Source organism: Frieseomelitta varia, unplaced genomic scaffold, assembly GCF_011392965.1.
Source record: "Frieseomelitta varia isolate USP_RPSP 00005682 unplaced genomic scaffold, Fvar_1.2 scaffold_285, whole genome shotgun sequence".
Taxonomy (NCBI): Eukaryota; Metazoa; Arthropoda; class Insecta; order Hymenoptera; family Apidae; genus Frieseomelitta; species Frieseomelitta varia.
The window spans coordinates 758,180-779,248 of NW_025110018.1; the positions used below are offsets into that span (position 1 = coordinate 758,180).

A 21,069-nucleotide genomic window follows, 5' to 3' on the forward strand; every position below is an offset into this window, starting at 1 on the left:
TACGAACGAATTACTCTGGAATTGCTTATGTATGTACGTGAAAATCTAAAACTGCTCTTAGAAATTACGCACGTACGTGTATGTATAATGATATATGTATATGTACAATATTATACACGCGTATAATTAGCGGTAGGTGCGGCAGTTGGCTGTAAGGTTGTTTGCTTTTTACCCCGTGGCAGCCCAGCCCAATTTCGCATTCACCGAGCGCAGTGTACCATGTTGCACTTGATATGCATTCACATTCGGCCACTTACACCGTTTTTACACGCCGTCGCATTGTATGTACATCAATGCGTACTTGCGCAGCAACTAGTACCTACACAGTGGTTTTTAGCGGTGCAGCTAACGTCGCGCCGCTTGATACACCGATCGAGAAAAACGCGAAAACTGGTTGCGCAAGCCAGCGCAAACACGCTGGCAATCAAGAAGTTGGCGAAACAAACGTTTCAAGTTCCGAGTTTCGGAATTTTGATTCACGGTTCGCGATTTCGATTTTACTCGTTCGTACTGAAAATAATCTACCTGTCGATTATTTACCTCGTAACTTTCAAACTACCAAGAGACAGGAAAAAGTCAAAAGGAAACCGTCAAACGGCTGACTATATTATCGACTGACAAGAAATTGGTCATAGAAACGACTAGTAGTTCGCAAAAGTATTAATCGATCGGCCGAGAAAGCTGGAAATTGTTGGACACGTCGCGTCCCGTCGCATCCCGTCGCATCCCGTCGCATCCCGTCGCATCCCGTCGCGTCGACGATGAAAAGTCCGCGCAGCGTTGTCAACTGTCACAAATAAACTTTTTTTTGTCGCTGGGACGAAAAATGGTAAAAGTAAGCCGGTAGAAAAGAAGATTTTCCTCTTGGGTGGGTTATAATGAGAAAAGTAATTCCAATTTAAATAATATCCCCAAGTGCCGGGAAAAATGATATCCTGCAATCACCGGTGAAACTCGCGGAAGAGGAAACTAATTCCAAAAGATAGCTCGGTCGAATCATCTTCTCGTGAAACGTCCGAGCCAATCGATTGAAAATATTGGCGAGCGCGATCGCTCCTTATTAGTTGATCTCAGTTTTCAAAGAGGGACAATTATCCGCTGGAAAATTATCGACCGAAGCAAGTTTGAAACTTGCCTCTTTCCGAGGCAGGATTCTTCCGACTTGAAATCCGACCGTTTCGTCCTCTTAGTAAGGCCACTTGTTCAATTATTAAATCAATTATTAAAAACTTGCGTATCCGTTTAATGTCGCTGAACAAGGTTGACGATACTGCGCAATTATCTCGATTTATCCCAACTCGATCGCATTTTCGATCGACTGCGAATCGACTGCAAAAAACATTCCGTCCAATTCGTCGATATCCTAAGTATCTTTCTAAGTATCTTCGAGCAAATTGAGCTAGCATTTTTGTAGCATTATTATATCATATCATATAACGTTTACTCTCCGTTACCCCCTTTAGAATTATAGAAACATACTCTCTATTAAAAGTTGGTTGACAAAAGATGGTGCAAAAGTCGGCACCGCTTCCGGCAAAGTGCTAACCCTGTAACGAGGACATAGATAACAGGCCTGGCCGCGTGTTTCCTTTCATACGAAAATTTAGATGCGATGCCATACCAGAGTTTGTCTCACATGGAATAAAGTATAACACGGACAAGGAGCACGAGAAGCATCCTTTTCTTTCGCGCGTATCAGGGGGTTTTCGTTGCTGGCGAGCCAGCAACGAAAACTTGAGCAGACACGCAAACCTACTCGTCGTCGTTATTTCCTCGCGATGCGACGACGCGATCTGTGCATACGAAATATTTTTATCTGAGTAACGAGTACTTACTTTTATCTGTGACAACTTTGAATTATATCCAAGTATATAAATTCTCATTATTTTACCATCGGCGAAACGTTCCACTACTTCCTTTTAGCGCGTCATTGTTCTTTAGAATCTTTCGAATATGCATACCGATCAATGAAAAATTTATTCGGCCCCTAATGCCACTCGGTCCCAATGCAAGTTTCGCGTAACGCAGTTCGCGCAAACGTCGTCCCTCGAGATTAAACAGAGCACGAGACGAGACAAGACGGTACCAAACGACATTAGCAATGTTAATTTTGCACAAATAAACGCAGCTGCGTCTTTCAACATAAGACGCAAGCACGTTCAGGTTATGACAGAAACGAGGTTACATTTTCGTAGAAGGGGAACGAGGTTAATTAATTACGCAAAGACAATCGTTTCGCTGAAACTGGAAAAAGAAGAAGAAAGATGAAAAAAGAAACGAAGAAATGACTAAGAGACTAAAAATAACACGATAATAACAGAAGCATGTTTGTCGGTCCCCCTACAATTTGCTAACACATTCCGAGACTATCTACCACAAACTTTGAACATTCTGGGGAAAGATGAAGAGCGAAACGATAAAGCGGAAATGTTGAACCTTGATCCCATTGGAGGAAGAGAGAGTTGGTAGGCTTTCCGTGGTAGGAGGGAGAAAGAGAGAGTAAAAAGGGGGAGGGGGGTTGGAAGGCTTGGGAAAGGAAATTAAATAGATAACATTTACCATGGTAAGCAGGCGGATCTAATCGCGTGCGGCCGCGCGAAACAATTTCATCTGCTTTTAACGCGCTACGATATATTTGAAGTTTACCCGTTGACACCATCCAGAGGCCGAAAACCCGGCTGGAAAAGAACCGTGCACTAGATTCCACGCGATATCTTGGCTCTCCTTTTGCGTGTTTCCAAGTACACAGTGCAGGTAGGTACACGGAGCTTCATCGCCATAGTCTGCAAATACTTTTCTTCCACCTTATTCTAAGCGATAATGTGCTTTTCGTTCTTTCTCCGCTTCTCTTTTCCTTTCCCTTTTTCTTTTTTTTCCTTCTTCCTTTTGCCCTTTTACCCTTCCTTCCTTCCTTCGTAATTCACCACATTACAATACACACGTACCATCGTTCTCGTATCGTTCTTTTATCGTTATAAAAATAATAACAATAATTTTTCGTTTCAACCAATTCGTTGAATACCTATCAAATGACAAACACCACATTACCCAGGTCAAAAGATACAAAACAACAAATTGTTCATTGGTATCGCGTAATTTCACATTTCACATTTCAAAGTAATTTAAAAGAAATAGAAAAGATGAACAAGTGGTTATCACATAGACGACTAACTAACAAGTAGAAATTGAAGGCTAGGGAACAGGTGGTTCCGACGAGTAAATTAAGTGCCTTAATTTACGCAGAGAATCTAACCAAACGAGACTGTATTATATGAAATTGATATTGCCGACCATTTCTCAGTAACGATCCGTTCTGCTTCTTAGTGAAAAATGACCATATCAAGGATAAAATTAAATTAACGAGGGGACATTAAATTTCCACGTAGATCGATGCAAACTGTAGACATCGGACTTTAAAAGAGCCAATTCCGGCTAAAGCACTTATTGTTGTTGATTTGTTGATTTTGTCGCGTTTTGACCAATCGACATTTCACTCGTTTAATTTCATTACAATCGAACGGTTCGAGTAGGAGCATAGCGCAAACGAGAAATTTCGTAAACCAACAAATCGTGTACAATCTCGCACTTGCGATACATGTGGGACATACCACTGCCAAAGTTGCTCGTTCTCGCTCTGGTGGTGATGTTGTTTCAACGTTGTGACAACGATGAATATTTCGGAATGAAATATGCAATTATATATTCTTGCCAAGTTCATCCTCTTGACAATTAACAATTCGTACTTTCCCTTTCTACGAAATAAGTATCAATCAATTCTTTCTTCGATACGTTTAGCTTAGAGTTTTCCCAACTCGTATCAAATCGAGGTCATTCGCATCGGCGAAAATTAATAATCTCGCGATTAGGCGGCCAATCAGAAACTTTAAGCAAGTTTAATTAATTGTTATCGCTTCACTCCGTTCGACACTTTAATCCAACAAACTGAACGCAATAGGGGTAGGATTCCAATCTTTTTAAACCATCTGGCAACTATACTATAAACTATTTGTTCGTTTTCAGCATTAGCTGAAATTATTCCGTTAAAGATGCGGCGAAATAAATTCGCGTGACCGTTACTGTCGGCGAAATATATGTACGTATGTGTGTAGGGTATGGCACATTACTCGGGCTCCGGAGTACTTTAAGTAGTGATTTTATTTCGCTGTCTACATCAGCTCTGTCGGCAAAGGAGCTGTTTCACCGTAACAGTTCTTTCGTCGTCGTCGCGTCGGCCGATGCTAAGAACCGTGACAGTTAAGGCGAAGAAACACGTACATTCCGAAGAGACACGTACCGACACTCGTATATCGTAAAACTTGTACGAGGAATGCACAACACGAGCAATGTGTTGTAGATGCGACGATGCCGTTACGTCGAAGAGCCTCGCAATCACGTTCTACTTACTTACCGCTGTCAAATTTCCCGCCGTCGTCCCCTGACAAAGCGGGGATCACGAAACGTCTACCATCCAACTCGGCGAATTTCTCCGGTTTATTACGATGGCGCTTACACGTGATAATCGACCAAACGCCGATTGCATCAATTCCGGCGCAATTTTTCTATCAATTTTGCTGTTTATCGTCGAAACAAACTATCGTCGCACGAGACCATTTCAAGCTTTCATCTCTTTCTCCATGTACGGGAAATGTAATTTAAATTCTCATCAACTTTCAACTCGATAACATCCCACTAACAAATACACTGCTAATATTTACCGACAGTTGGATTTTTATCCCGAATTCTATCCCAAATTTGCGACACTAACGAATTGGAGTATTGAAGTTTCTCGCCAAGTGAAATGGCGGGGGACACGAGCTGAATTTTCGATGGATTTCTAGTAGATTGAGCGAATTGAAAGCGCAAGATTTATGTGGAGCGAGCAAGAAATCCTGGCTGGGGAAAAAGACAAGTCAATAAACAGAATTATTTATCACACGTGTGTCAAGGCATCCTTACGAATCTCTAAAGGATACGCGTCCTTGCCGCGCCACGTCGAGCTTGTTTCCGTCTTTCGGGTTCTAGAGAACGAAGGTTCTAAAGAAGCAAAAATATAGAAAGGCTAAAGAGACTTTCCATGTACGAGGCTCTGGAATGTTGAAATAACGCATCTTTCGGAATTTTGTCGAATTCTTCTCTCTCTCTCTCTCTCTCTCTCTCTCTCTCTCTCTCTCTCCTTTATCCGCGCGTCACACGCGCGAAAACGACCAAACATCACAATTCACCTCATGGAACAATCGGAGGAAATCGAACAAGATGCGAGCGTTTCACTTGACTTTTCATCGTCCTCTTCTAGTTCCTTTTTTCAATTCTCTCAAACTAATCTTTCTTCCGTGTTTCTTCTCTTTCCTTGTCTTTTTCTCCACGCGAAAATTGTACAGAGACAAAATTCGAAAATCTGTAATTGAAAATTTGCACGTCCGAACGAACCAGGCCGTGACAAGTAGATTCTTTCGACTCGGAAGATTCTTTCCGGCGAATATGAAAAAATAAATTGGAAGGATGGAACGAGAGGAGGAAAAGGAAGGAGGAAAGGGAGAAAAGAAAAAGAAAGAAATAAAGAAAGAGAGGAAGAGAGGAAGAAAGAGGGAAAGAAAGAGAGGAGGGTGTATAAAATACGAGCAGTATTTGGATTCCTTTGCGGAATCGTCGCTCGGACTCTTTCCCCGATTTCCCCGAGCTTGATAGTTATTCAGATTTCACACAGAAGTGTATCCGACTTTTCTGCATACACTTACGTATCCCAGACACAGTGGAAGAGTCACGGACCGAAGGCCGAGTGAAGAGAAATAGGGTGAAAATGTCAGAACGGCGACACCATCTTACTTTCTCAGCATTTTCGAAAGAAGATAGATAGATAGGTACCCGCTCAACTTTCCGATTCCTATAAGGGCACCAACAGACAATTTTCACTCATTCTACTTTTATTCGCAAGCAATTTGATAGCACGAATTTTAATACTTTATTTCGACGAGTCAAATAAGGCCTAATGCCTTTGAATTTCAATTTCAAATTTTAGAAGCGAAAGAGAATCTATACGAATCATCGAATTACATTTACTACGACCGTAAAACATCTGACAAATACATATTCATAATCTATAATAATAATACTTGCCAATAGCAAAGCTATTCCATCTGTAAACGTAGTCGACAAATCCGCGTGGTGTACATCGATTGAAAACATCGATTTCTTCCCCGAATCGTTTGATCGTCGGCAATCAAACACTCGGCTCTTCTTCGATATCCGAGATCATTAGCCACGACGCGACGTTATGTCCGCTACGAACCAATTATTTGTCCAAGATTGAATAAATAAAAGTATATGACCGATATTATACGCGACGAGAGTATCAATCTAGTTTGCAACGATTTTTTCAGCGAGAAGCCCGGTCTCAATCGACCGCCGCGACGATCAACTCCGCCGAGAACAATCGGACTGAAGGGCTAAGGAGTGTTGATGGGTGCGAGGATGGAGGAAAGTGAAGGTAATGAGTAAAGTGAGGAAAGTGCGCGTTTCGTCTCAGAGTCGCTGCCTAGACTCATCAGCAATGGGGGCTGATGGCAGCGACTCCTTCTTACCCTAGACCCTTCCTTAACATCGAAGATCGCTGCTAGACTTGGACACTAGGCGCACAGCCTAGGCTGTAGGAGTCGGTGTTGGAGACTCGTACTCGAGGGACTATAGGCCGCTACAGGACGAACAATGGAAATAAACCGAGGTAACTGCTGAAAAAAAAATGTTTACGATCCTGCGCGCAAAGTTTCGCACCCTGGCGAATTACACTTACAATTAAAATTACAAGCTAACAGAGGCTTCGACTTGCCAACGCGGAATACGTCTTATTATTTACGCTCGAAGAAACGGAGTTTCTCAAGGTATATATATATATATATATATATATATATATATATGTAGATGCGACGAGAATGCGACGCAGCCTCGTGCAACAGAGATTTTCCACATCGAGTTTCACACACGAACCGCAGCGCTACGTTCATCGCAACCATTTGTTCGTCAGTTTGTTTTTACTTTAATCTTTGCACGTCCCATCGTGTCAATGATGACCGTGACGACTTGTCGGTACGAGCTCTCTTCAAATCGACTCTACGAGTGAATCATATTCTCCAACTCCTTTTTCTCTCGGTCTCGGTCTCAGTCTCATTGTCAGTCTCGGTCTTGGTCTTACGTAGTCTAGTCGTAACATCAGAACGCGGCGTAGGGTTCTACGTTGGTCCATAATCCGGCTCCCAAGCCACCAATCCGACCCCGTAGTAAGTAAGCATAAGTAAGTAAGCAAATAAGTATTTCCGACCAATTATCACGGCTCATCCCTCTCCCTGTTGTTCAATGCTTCAATGCTATCCGATCAAAACAAAAACCGATCCCAACCGACCGTCCGGTCATTTCGAAATCAAATAGCCCAATTATTTTTCTAGAAATATGTATATCTGCCACGTTTAATCAAAAAGTGAGATTTTCGCGACGCAACGAGAAATATGCCCTTCTTCTGCTCTGCACGAACAACGTGAACCACTCAAACTGATTACAATGCAAACTTGATTTCGTTCAGTGCAATTTTCCGCACTAGACTGTACAATGTACAAGTACGAGAGTTGTTAAATTTTTGTTGCGGCAGGTTTATCATGTATATTTTAAAAATAAAAGACGGAAACAGAGAAAGAGAGAGAGAGAGAGAGAGAGAGAGAGAGAGATGCTATGTACAAGTCGGAAAAAGAAAAAACACGATGCTTGCCAATGCTTTAATAACGAAACAAATGTCCGACCCGACCTGACTCGATGTGACGCGACAGTTAGCAATAACGGCGTCGTTGATATCTCAAAAATATTACTTTGCAAACGTTTTACGTACGTACGTAGTGGGTATGTGTGTACGTACAATATGTACATATTCTATGAAAATGAATATTCTTGTTATAATAAAACAAATCTCGCTTCGTATTCGCAGAAACTTCAGTCTGCCTTTGCAGAAATTTTCTCTTAAAATGTTTAGGCAAATGTCATTTGCTAATTACTTCCTATTGCATCGCTAAAGGATAGTTATAATCCCATAAACGGGAAACGAAAGAGTAGCTTCGTCAGCTCACACAGATGAAAAAGAATTTACACGAAAAATTACACAACCGCCGGAGAATCTAATGAAATTGAATCGTAACGAAAGTAATTCCTTGCAGTAGAACGAAGAAAGACTCTACTGGTGCAATCTTCGAGTATTAAAATTGGCCATTCAAGAATTCCTGATTTTGTCGAATTACGCATTATACGCATTATATATTCATTATATCAAATCGGTCGAATAAATTTACGATTCCATTAATTCGCGATGCACGGGTACTCTTTTAATGTTGCTTTTAAACATCTTCGTGATTTTCTTCGCGTGTTCATTTTCTTCTATTGTGCACGAAATGTTTGTACATGTTGAGCTATTGACGCAAAATGAAAGCCGCTTAAGCGAAAAAATAGTTTTTAACAGCGCCTCTTTGACACTTTCCAAGAAAATCTTAATGACACGCCCCGAATGCGTAGTTCCTACATACGTACGTATATGTACGTACTTGCATCGTACGTACGTACGTACTTGCATCGTACGTACGTACGTACGTATGTATGTACATGCATGTATCGACATGTTTTGACCGAGCATCAACAGGTTTTGTGATCGATACTGGCGCTTTTAATAATTCCCCGCACTTTCTCATACTGTCATGGTATCAAACGAAATTGTAAAGAGACGAATAAACCGTAGTCGCAATACTCTTCAGTACTCAAGTACTTACACACGAACAAGATTCCGATTCTTTGCTATCTATCTACGATAGATACATAGACAGATATAGAGTGTACTCGATAAAGAAACAATGCGGCTTACGAGCAAAGAATGACTGCCATTTTTCTACCTTTACTTTCTTTCCTATATTTTCTTTTTCCTTATCTTTTTTTCTTTTTCCTTTCTCTTTTCTTCTCTTTCCTCTCTCTTTTTTTTTTATCGCGGCCTCAAGACCGCGATTAGGATAGGATGGGATAGGCGTGGTCCGACTTCTTGAAATAGAACGTTCACGTTATCGTTGGTTATCAAACGATGGTGATTGATGGAGCTCCGGCTTTTATAATAATTACTCGATTATCCTCGTATCTGGTCGTAATTGTTTACCGCAATTTGGGCAACTAAATATACATGTCGATATATGTCTACCTATAAGGAGAAGATCACTCATATCGACTCATATTTCGAAATGGAAAGCAGCACCCTCTTTCTCCCCCACGGTTATTTAAAAGCGATTGGCTATTGACGCGGCGTGACGCGAAGCTCCTTAAACGGCGAGACCAACTAACGATTCTAATCAAAAATCAGCCGAAAATCGACTTGTTATTTGAGAATGTCGTATCGCTTCAATTGAATAGTGCCGATTCCTTGTAATAAGATCAAAGATCGAAGACTGACAAGAGACTTAGTTTTGTCGAGAAAAGTGCTAAAAATTAACAAGATTATTTTTCACGTGTGAAAGACGATGTTATTAGAATGTATAAAAAAGCATGCAGTTAACGAAGAAGTAATGACGAAAGAGAAGACGAAAGAGTTTGGAAGAGAATGGAAATTTTTTTTTTCTCCTTCATATCGTGGTTCATTTTTTATCAAGTAAGAGTCTACGGATGGTCTCTTGTGAAACTCGAGGGATTTACCAGATTGTTTTCCAAGTTCACCCTACATTCTATTTATATATCCTTTTTCGATCAAAACTCTGACAGCTTTCTCCTATCGTATCTCAATGGAGAAAATCTCTTTCAACTACCTCGTCTTATCTCTTTACCGTCCAATATTCCATAGTCTAGTTTTGATATTTAAATTCAAAGAGAAATTCTGTCACGCGTCGCTGCGTGAAAAGAGAAACGAAAGACAAAAGATGAATTTCCAGTAGTGACGGCACTGATCAAAAATTAACACCACGATAATTGGACGAAAAAGCAAAGAGAAAAAGAATTTCAAAGTTTCTTATCTCGTAAGCTGAGAAAAAAGAAAATGTAGAATCTCAGCAATTACAAGTGGAAGAAGTAAGGAGGAAGGAACTTGTGCCCGATGCGAAAGATCGACCGGTGGTCAAGTTGTAAAACAATTCTCTACGTCTCTTCTCTTGCATCTATCTACCATAGATACTATGTGTTAAATAAAAAAAGAAAAAGAAAAAGGAAAAATAGAAGAAAAGTTATGTCACAGAGAAGAGAGGAGAAGCTGTCGAAATTTGTAATTGTATTCTAGATCGTTTACATGTTTCTTCCGTATAACCACGTAGCCACGTGACCACATAACCGCGTGGAGTAACGATGCGATAATGTCAATTTTTCACTAAATAAAAATAAAAATAGGTATAAAAAAAGAAGGTATAAATAGCAAGATCTGAGTGAAAAGTGGACAAGTTTGGAAGGAATGGCTGAAAAAAGATAAAGGTTAATAGAAAGAGAAGCCAACTCGTACTGTCGATAACGAAAACAACGAGAAAAAGAAAGCAGAAAGAAAGCAGAAAGAAAACTAATGAAACTAATTGAAACAGACAGGGAAAACTTGAGGAAAATTTGATTTGATTCCGCTGTAGCGACTGTCTTGGCGAGATCTCTGGAGTAAAGTGCAAGAAACAAGTGATAAAAATAGATTGGGGGAAATGGACGAACAGCCAAACAAATAAATGAAAATGTATGAACTCTCGTTGCAATGCGAGAAATCCTTTAATAAAACTAAAAAGAAAAATGTAAATATAAATTGCTTGATTGACAATCAGCGTTCAAAATCCTCTTATTTAACGCGGCCAATTGAAATTAACGTGCATACGCGTAGTATATAATCGTACGTATATATGTGTACGTGTATATATATATATATATATATATATATATATATATATATATATATAAAACGTACCACGAACGTAGAATCACACCCTACTCGATGCATGTAGCACGTATGCAAGTGCACCTGGAGAAACGCGCTGTTGGGCAACACATGCGATTTCTCTGAAACGTCAATGATATTTAATGCGCAATGCTCAAGTGCATTACACGCAGGTTCGTGCACGCAGAAGAAGCGCACATGGAAGAGGAAGCCACAGCCTGGTCCGGGGGCTAGACTAAAATAATAAAACAATGCCTGATGTTTGGATGTAGTTCGATTACATACGTACGTTGAGGCAGAGTGGCGGTAGGAAAGTAAAGAGGGTGAGAGACCAAGGGAGCCCCGGTAAAGATATTAGGTGGCAGGTTCGAGGAAGCACGGAAACCCCATCAGCTCGAAGCTCGTAAATTTTCCTGAAAGCTGCCGAAACTCGGCTCCAGTAGGCCTACATAAGAATATACTGCAGACTGGTTGCGGCTTCAATCCGCAACTATATACTCTTTCTTCTCTATCCTAGTTCTCCACTTTCACCAACGTGACGTGGCCCCTGCCAACGATCCTTGGTCTTTTTCCGTTTCTTTGGTTGATTCACGAGGTTGACTGACGAGACTCGATCAAAGACGAGCAGACGGTAACGTCGCGACGCGTCGAGTTGAGTCGAGTCGAGTCGAGTCGAGTCGAGTCGACCGATGAACTATAACTGCAGGAACCGAAAGAAATCTCTTGCGTCGAAGAAACAAAGCGTGGAACCTTTCGTCCAATGAGACGAATCACGCTCGATCAAAGGTCATGCTCGCGTCACTCTCTTGCCTTGCATATCAATCCGTACAATTATACTCTATCGTCCTCTTCTATCGTCCGTTGTCTCTTCCCTTTCATTGTCTTTCTTTTTCTCTTTCTTTCGTTCATCGAAAATTCGTGAAAAACTTGCCTACCCACCCCGTGGAAAAGAATTCCTTCCGGATGTTCCTAAGAATTTCCTATAGAAATTTTTCCAGGTGTTGCGAATTGAGAAAAGAGCTCGTTTCGAACAATGTACCCTTCCATCGTTCTCGTTTGTCGTTTCGTTATCACGCAACGATCAATTCTCATTAGCTTTCGAGTACAATGCCCAATTTTTTTCAGCCCTAGCCTTATTCTAGCAAAACGGAAGAGGCAGTTTTGACAGGCAGGTTTAGATAGTTTAGCACAACTATAGAAAATACCGTGGCTTGAATTTTTAGAGATCGAACAAGAGTGAAACAACCGTTCTGCAAACGATGGCCGTATCGGCTGTGCCCGTATTAACGACACCCGTGTGCCACACATTGATCCTTTCATTTCCCCAGTTATTTAACAACGACAAATATTTGTCTGTGATTCTTCTGTCCATTTTAGAAAGGTACTTTGGAAACGTAAAGGAATTACACCGATATACGCATACATACATATTACAGTGTTATATGTATACATATTATATATACTGCATGTACGAGTATAATACTTACAACAGTGATGAAACGTTTCTCTCTCTCTCTCTCTCTCTCTCTCTCTTTCTTCTTTTTGAAGTTTCGTCAAATAAAAGAGGCAATTTAATACCGGATTCTAGAATAAAATCACATTTCCGCGAAATGATTCTTCTCATTAGTTGAGACTTAATTGTCTAATGAGTTAATTAACTTTACTCTTCTGCGGTTAGCTACTACCACGGGATAAAATTGTTTCCGATTGTAAGATCGTAAAGCATAATATAATTGTTCGGGGGAATAATTCTGTCGTATAATCGCAATAATCTCATTACCACATATTCGAGCAGAAATATCAAAGAATCGAACTATCAATGCTTTCAATCAGAATCGAGAATTTAGAAAATATTATATCATACGTGAGTATATGACGAGCATGTCTCTAGCTGCCAACTAAAAGAGTATGTGAAATGAAACAACAGATTGGAAAACTGTAGAGTTATTTACCTATAGTAAGAGTAATGCGAAACTTAAGAGACTCGAGAAGATAAAAAATACGAAATGCCTGCGGAGAATAAGAAGAAAAAAAAAGTAAAAGCCAAAACTGAAAATCTTGGGCTACAAAACAAAACAAAACGTGAAATATCTGACTTGAGATATTTCAAATCTTAATTTAAATTTCACACAGATTGTTGCGTGCTACAATCTTTATCGTAATAAAAAGAAATTATTATTGCCTGTACGCTGTAATTTTTAGAAACAGAAACTGTACGAAAATGTACAGCGAATGTAACGTAAATCTAAATCTTTCGAGCTCGAGCAGCGGCAAAAGAAACAAAGAATTTTTCAAAAAGAAAAATGCTCTTGTGAATTTCGCAAAATTATAACGTTAACGTCAACACGTTGTTGTTAACTGGATTGAAGCTCGATTAAATATACGATACGATTAAAAGAGAAGGAATTAAAGAGAAAACTCGGTGAATAAATTATTTAGAAATTCCGGAAGAAATTCACAAAGTTGCAAGGGTACTAGGCAAACTTTTAATTAGGTACTAGGCAAACGTTAAAGGAGAACCGATTATTACGGGATATTTTTAACCTAATATTAACGTTTAATGTAATATCGTGTCAATATCGCGATAATATAATAATAATAATAATAATAATAATAATAATAATAATAATAATAATAATAATAATAATAATAATAATAATAATAATTACTGTATAACCAATTTCAGTTAACAACAATATAATAGGTACAATATAGGTACAACATAAGCAACAATTTTATTCATGTACATTGTCTTTAATATTATCCAAATTCCACATGACTCTGAATACAAATGCTACAAAATGATATAAAAGAAAACAAGATGTGGACGATACGAAAGTGTCCGTTCAAAATTTCACGAAGAAGATAGATTAAATATGTAAATTGCCAATAGAAGAAATAAAAAAGTAAACAATTCAAAGGGACAAATTATTCGAACGATTTCAATCGAGATAATAGGACCACAAATGCTCACGTTTTTTAACTAGAATCGATTATTTATAAGTTGGTCTTGAGCTAAATTTTCAAGATGAAATTTGGATAAATTTACATTGATTGACGAATAGGGTTAAGAAACGACTTTACATTCCCTTGGTATTTTCGTCATTTTCAAATATGTTCCTTTCGGTACCGGTAACATTGAATATGGGTTGATTTTGTAGGGAATTATTGTCTTGTCGCAGATGTCTATTTTGTAATTGCGGAGAATCGTGATTAGTCCGACTCTGGTCTGATAAACTGCGAAACGTCCACCTAAAAATAACGCCAATGTCAAGAGTTAATTAATATTCCTGAAAATAGTATTCGTGATTCCTCAAGGAATATTTAAGAAGTAGATCCAAGTTGAGAAACAATTTAAGAATCAAAAACAAAATATTAATAAATCCTGATATGAATTCTGTATAGTTTAACAATCTTAACAATATTGGAATTTACATAAGGTTCACTTTTGTGTCCTTTCAATCAATTTATATGATTCAAATTTCATCTTTCAACGATGGAGGAGATTCTGACACGAAAGGAAACTTTTACGATGTTTAAACAAACTGAATTCGTCATATCACGACAAATAAAATTATTGCTTCGATTAGAAATTTTCTAAATCGTGGACGAATGGAAGTAACCATATAATTTAATATACCGATGCAATTTCTTGGCCCATCGCCAAATGGCAAATAATGCATGCGATGTCGAGCAGCCACAGCATCTTCGTTGAACCTTTCGGGATCGAATTTCTTAGGATTCGGATAAATATTTGGATCGTAATGTATCCCGTACAATGGGATCCATACCATCATCCCCTTGGGTATCGAAACTTTCGTATCATTGAATGTGTAGTTCGATTGTGCTCGTCTTCTCAGGACGGATGATGCTGAATGCATTCTTAATGTTTCTATGAAGAAATAAATAATATAACACACATATATATGTACATAGAGTAGAATATATAAAATGTAAATCTATAGGGCTAAATTTATTGATCGTATAATAATATAAAAATATGCATAGCACATGCACATATATATACATTCGTATGTAATTTATATGATAGTGTATTTCCTTAGTTTTTGCTATTAAATTATCTAAATCCTACATTATGTACATTATTTATTATTATATATGCATATATAAGTCCATGCTACGTATATTAATAAATTATGTATATATTACGATCATATGTAATACAGAATACAGTATTTAGATTCGATTAATAAAAGAAGAGTAAAAAATATAATTAATTAAAGATTGGAAAGTCAACTATTAAACTAATCCTTACCTTTGAATACTTTATCTAGATATTTCATTTTCTTAATGTCGTCGAACTTCAATTCTCCGTTGTTCTTGCCACAGAACTCCTCAATTTCCTCGCGAAGTTTATCTTGTACGTCTTGATTCAGAGCTAATTCGTAAAGAGCGTTGCTTATGGCCATGGAAGGAGCTACAAAACCGGCTGCGAAAAATATGCCTAACTGCGCCGTAAGCATTGTATCTGTAAATTCTGAAAAAGAAACACGGTCGATTAACCTTAAGTTTTTATTATTAAAAATCAGTCCTAAATTTTGAAAAAAAAAAAAAAAAAAAAAAAAGAACAAGTTGCACGACTATATCATAAATTATAACTATTCTAATAATAATAATTATAAATATTCACCGATGTTTTGCAACTTGTCTGGATTCTTCTGAAGATCCATCAGCAGTTTCATGAAGTCCGGCCTGGCAATGTTGTTCTCCCTTCTGTACTTCATCGTTTCGCTCACGAGTTTCATGAAGGCCAGCACGAAATTCTGAGGTGGCAGTAACGCTAGCAGATTGTACAACATTGGCACGAATTCTTTGAGTTTCTGCTGTAGGAAGTTCCGTAGATTCACGGCGAACACTTCTCTGCTAATTTTATGAAACTCGCTGTTTTCGTTCTCCAACGCGCTTCTCTCGATACCAAAGGCGCAACTACCGATCACGTCGGTAGTGTATTTTGCTGCCAGCGCCTGGCACTCGATGATCCCTGTTCTCCCGACGTTTTCCTCCAGGTATTTCTCCAAGTATTGCGAGCACTCGACGATGAGATGGAACATCTCTCGCAGTTTCCCGGATGAAAACATCGGCGAGAGGTGGTTTCTTAGTGGTCGCCATCGTTCCTCTTCCAAGAAGAACAGATTCGCCGATAGTGGTTCCACCTGCGATAATTCAGTTCGACAAATCGTGTTACGCGATCAAAATTTGACTTGTTAGTGTATTAACTATGCAACTAAAATTTATTCCGCTGTTTTCGTTGGTTTTTCTTTTGGTTTTTCGTCTATAAAAATGGGATATTCAAAATGGTCATGAAATTAATATACCAAATTGATATAGTTATGTAGTTATCAAACACAATTAATAGGTAAAAATTATTACTTATCAAACGTAATTAACAGGTGGAAATAATTAAATTTCACAAATCACACGTAAAATTTCACCTTTTCGTTAATTATGGTTCCTCGACCTGTAAAATTAGGGAAGTCCGTGATAAGAACGTTTTTGATGAGCTTTGGATCACGCAGCAAAAGCACAGGTGATCTTCTCGAGTACAAACCAACCATCGGTTCGTTTTTATAGGCAATGTAAATTTCTCTTGTGTAATCAGCTAGTGATTTTCTCGCGAACAAGATTTCTTTGATATTGCCAATGTAGGGTAGAGGTCGTGGACCCACCACTCCACGATTTTTCCAAAAATCGAAGGTAGACGTGGCATAGTAGTAGACAGCAATGAGCAATGCCGCCACACCACACAGAATCTCGAAATAGTTCGACATCCTCGTCGATAGTTTGAAGTCAGTAACTGCAAACTATTTTAAAAATAATTTACCTTACCTAAAAATAATTTATCATATTTGCAATGATTATAGTATTATAGTAGTTATAAATGAAATATAAATTTTGTAGACAATTTAATAAAATACAGTTTTACTGATTATAGGCAATATACATTTAATGATTGATATAGGCTTCCCTCGTAGGAAAAGTCTAAAAAATAATTTATGTTATTCATATTGATTATTAAATTATACTATTATTTATTCTTGTGTTATTTTGTATACTATTTTATTTCTACGTATTTTTACGTTTCTATTGTAGAAACTCCATTATCGTTAGAATATTTCGCAGTTAGAAGATAACATTTTTGCAATGAAACGCAGTTGATAATTATTGCACTTAAACACATTGATTAACCAATAGTACAACGCCAGGAAGGCCACGGCGATCGCGCTCAATATTTGGAAGTACTCAACCATGTTGATTTGTAGCTCGGGCTTCTGTTTGACGGAGAGTTCGACCGTAGATTGCAGTTCTTTCAAAGATGTAACACGAACGTTTGTCTTACAGCTCAACATATTTCTCACAGGCCTAATTAAACTTTAATTGAAGATCTATCTAGTATCTAGAATCGCGAGGTGACTGGCAGAAGATACTTCAGTGTGAAGTTCAACATGTACATGAAGAGGTGTAGGAAATTTTATTACATTCGTCTGTTAATCCAAAATAGGAAAGGTAGTTTTATAGTTAGCTCTTGGCAGCTAATGAACGGGGATGTCGATTCGATTTTGTCATTTCAAAATCTTCATTGTTTTATTATTTTTGTTATTTCAATGTCACTAGAGAAGTAGGATTTAAAAAAAAAATTATACTACTATTATAGTATTATAGTATTATACTACTATATATATTATACTATATAGTATGTTGTAATTGAAGGCTTCTAAAAAATGTATTATAATATATTATATAATATATAATAATATTATATTATATTATAATATTATTGTATTATATGTATATTTTATATTATATGCATTGTGTATTTGCAACTCTCGGTCTTTCATAAACATGCATGATACACGAGATATCTGAAAACAGTACAAACCTGTTTTGTAGAATTCTGTATATTTAAAAGAAAAATCAGAGTATAAAGCACTGTAAATTGTTTTATGTATCATATTTTATAGGAAACACTACATGCTTTGAATATTTTGTACATTTTTTCTTCTAATGTATTTCTATTCAATTTTGCACTTAAAATTTTCGCGTAAATGCATACATGCTTCACAGTTTAGCGATAACTATTTATTGTCTTACAAACATTGTTAATGTTATGTGTCGAACACAGTATCATATTATATTAAAAAGAAATCGAGGAAGTTTGAAAATACATTATATAATAGAAAAAAAATCGTTATATAATAGAAAACGTTTATATAATAGAAAAAAAAAAACGTTAATATTCTTTTTCTACGATTTTTCTTTATTCTGAACTTTGCGTTCTTTTTTCAAGTATTTTTTGAGTTTCATTTATACAGAGTCACGGTCTTTCGTCAAAAATTTTAGGTATGAAAATCATTCAGATATGAACATCTTTATCAGGCTACTTTCAGCTTAACGAATCATTTCTTTGAAAAAAAAAAAGATAATGGCAGTAAATATTAATAGTATAGAAATTTGCCTGCATAAATATAAATGCAAACATTTGACAATTTGATTTTCCCAATTTCTCGTAGATACTGTCAATAAAGTGAATAATTCTCTTTGCATTTCGTCAACAGTTTATTTTGCAACTGGCATAAATATTCATCACTTTCGAGGTGTCTCGGTTATTTTTAGATTTTGTTAGCTTGTCATATAAATGAGAAAAGAGTTGCATAAAAGTATTGCATAAATGTATAGATTAATGCTAGTATAGATTTAAAGCTTTGTTAAAGGTACGGATGAAATAATAATTAACTTTTATATTTGTTATCTGTAGGAAATTTTAAAATGATAAGTATATTAAATAATCAGATTAACTTAACAAACTGATGGAAGGAACCGAGCAAAGATTAGAACATCATTCTTTGATTCATATGTATCAACCTTTTCACATAAATATTCCTTAAAATAAATGAAAGAAGATGGGAAAAGGTAACATTACAGACAATAGTGAACAGATTTGTGACTAATTGATTACTACATTATTCTCTAATTAAAGAAACTTATAAAGTTTCTAGTTACATGTATATCCGTGGCACAAAATACTTATAATTTAATTATAATAATAATAATAATTACTGTATAACCAATGTCAGTTAACAACAATGTAATAGGTACAATATAGGTACAACATAAGCAACAATTTTATTCATGTATATTGTCTTTAATATTATCCAAATTCCACATGACTCTGAATACAAATGTTGCAAAATGATATAAACGAAGACAAAATGTGGATGATACGAAAGAGTCCGTAGCTCCTGAAGATACATAAAATCGTAAAATCAACAATAATCTTACAATCATAATAAATCATGGATTCAAAAAAATGATATCGTGGGAAAAGATCCAAACCAAAGAAAGGAAAAGAAAACAGTATCTTCGTATTTTGTTATTTTTAAAATTTTCGAAAAAGAGATTTAACAATAATAGGAATGTTTAATAATGTTAGAATATATTTCAATTCTAATGCAACCTTTTAGCATTTAATTTAATTAAGCCTAATTAATCTAGTTAGAATTTACTCTAAATTTAACAAAGCTATTGAATCAATTTAAAAAATGTTTAATTTTAATTAATTTCTAAATTTTAATAAATGGTAATTAAATTTGATTCTGTACCATTTTATATTTACTTTTCAGTTACAAGTAATAAAGATAATTTCGACCACTGATTTGTTTAACGCAAGCTAATTAATTTATATCAACACCAGACTATAATGATTCATTGTCAAAAAACATCTCAGATTTGTTCGATGTTTCACATCATTCGCTGCACGTACAGATTGCACGAATTCACAAATGAACGTACAATTGAGCAAAAACGTGAATAAACTTACGACAGATAGGAATCGCTACTGTTGTTATTGATGACGATTGTCCAACGATTTGACAACCGAGTGAAAATATAGAGGCAAAGAGAAATGCGATTATTTCTTGGAAACGTTTCAGACAACTAACCACTTCGCTAGACAGATGCCGCAGTTTTATACATACCATACAAACTGTTCTTTGAGCTATCTCACTCAGACTGGCAAATGAAGTCGATGCGCTGTTTCTTAATAATTACTTTAAAGACATAACGCACGTTTGTCGAATTTCTTATTGCTCATTTTCTGGTTATTATGACGTTCATTACTTGGTCGTATGGTTTTTTTCCTTAATTACGAAATTTGAAATATCACAGATTATTAGGTGTACAAATTAATTAACTTCGATCAAAGCATTCTTTCAGAGAGCCTCCATTCTATTCCATTTTTGTGTGCAGTTTTTGGATCATTGGACTGCAAGTTTTCATATGTTTGTAAAAAAGTGGAACATATAAAAGTGCACAGAGAGAGTACAATTATGTCCATTATATGTATATGTAATATATAAATATATGTATATATATATATATATAATATTAAAATTGTAAATAAATCACATGTGTACTTATAATAATACAATAAGACAATAGATACTTAATAAGGTATTTAAAAATTAAAGATAAAGGTAACCTATCTTTAATGTAACGTCATCTACAATCACACGTAATGTATTGGCAACGTAATACTGTTTCTTTCCTCGCTTTATATTTTTCTTTGAAACAGCGAATAGTGAAATTTTAAATAGCGAAAAGAAACAAAAATTGTTAATACTATTGTGTACGTGGTTTCCAATGTATCAGAAATATGAATTATTCAACGATGTTTCCAATGTGCAATAGTCCAAGATTCGATACAGAAACTGAAGATAATGAAGACAAAAGTCAGGAACTGAATTTTCAAACAATTTATTTCGACTAGGACCAGGTGTGTCCAACCGTGTCGCATTTCATAATTTCTGTTAGTTTTAGAGTAAGAGTAAGATATTATTATATAAGATTTGTGATTAATTGATTACTTTATTCTTTTATTAAAGAAACTTATAAGTTTTGAAGATGCGTGCATCTGCGCTATAAAATACTTATAATATAATCACAATAATAATAATTATATAATTAATAATTATCACAGTTATATAATACAATTATATAATTATATAATTAATAATTATCACAATAATAATTATTATTATTATAATATAATCTGTGTGTTTCAAGCATATCTAAATATTTATTGCCAAAATTTTATGTCTCGTGACTCGTGATCAACCCATCGGAAGGTGATTTTACACGTAAAAATGTGTCGA

General features: G+C 36.4%; 1 protein-coding gene across 2 annotated transcripts; it reads right to left on the minus strand.

Annotated features, from left to right (window-relative positions):
• Nucleotides 1-13,610: 13,610 nt before the first annotated feature.
• LOC122529367 (cytochrome P450 6A1-like) lies at nt 13,611-20,201 on the minus strand. 2 transcript variants are annotated; one of them, XM_043655430.1, is made up of 6 exons: nt 19,737-20,201; nt 16,354-16,747; nt 15,552-16,074; nt 15,177-15,398; nt 14,541-14,792; nt 13,611-14,152 (listed from the first exon to the last, which is right to left on the minus strand). In XM_043655430.1, the coding sequence occupies exons 2-6, from the start codon at nt 16,687-16,689 to the stop codon at nt 13,968-13,970; spliced, it is 1,518 nt and encodes a 505-aa protein (XP_043511365.1). In that variant the 5' UTR covers nt 16,690-16,747; nt 19,737-20,201; the 3' UTR covers nt 13,611-13,967. The 2 variants fall into 2 exon arrangements, with proteins under 2 accessions (XP_043511365.1, XP_043511364.1); XM_043655429.1 differs by having other exon boundaries at nt 16,354-16,722; nt 19,737-20,200.
• Between the last annotated feature and the right edge of the window lie 868 nt (nt 20,202-21,069).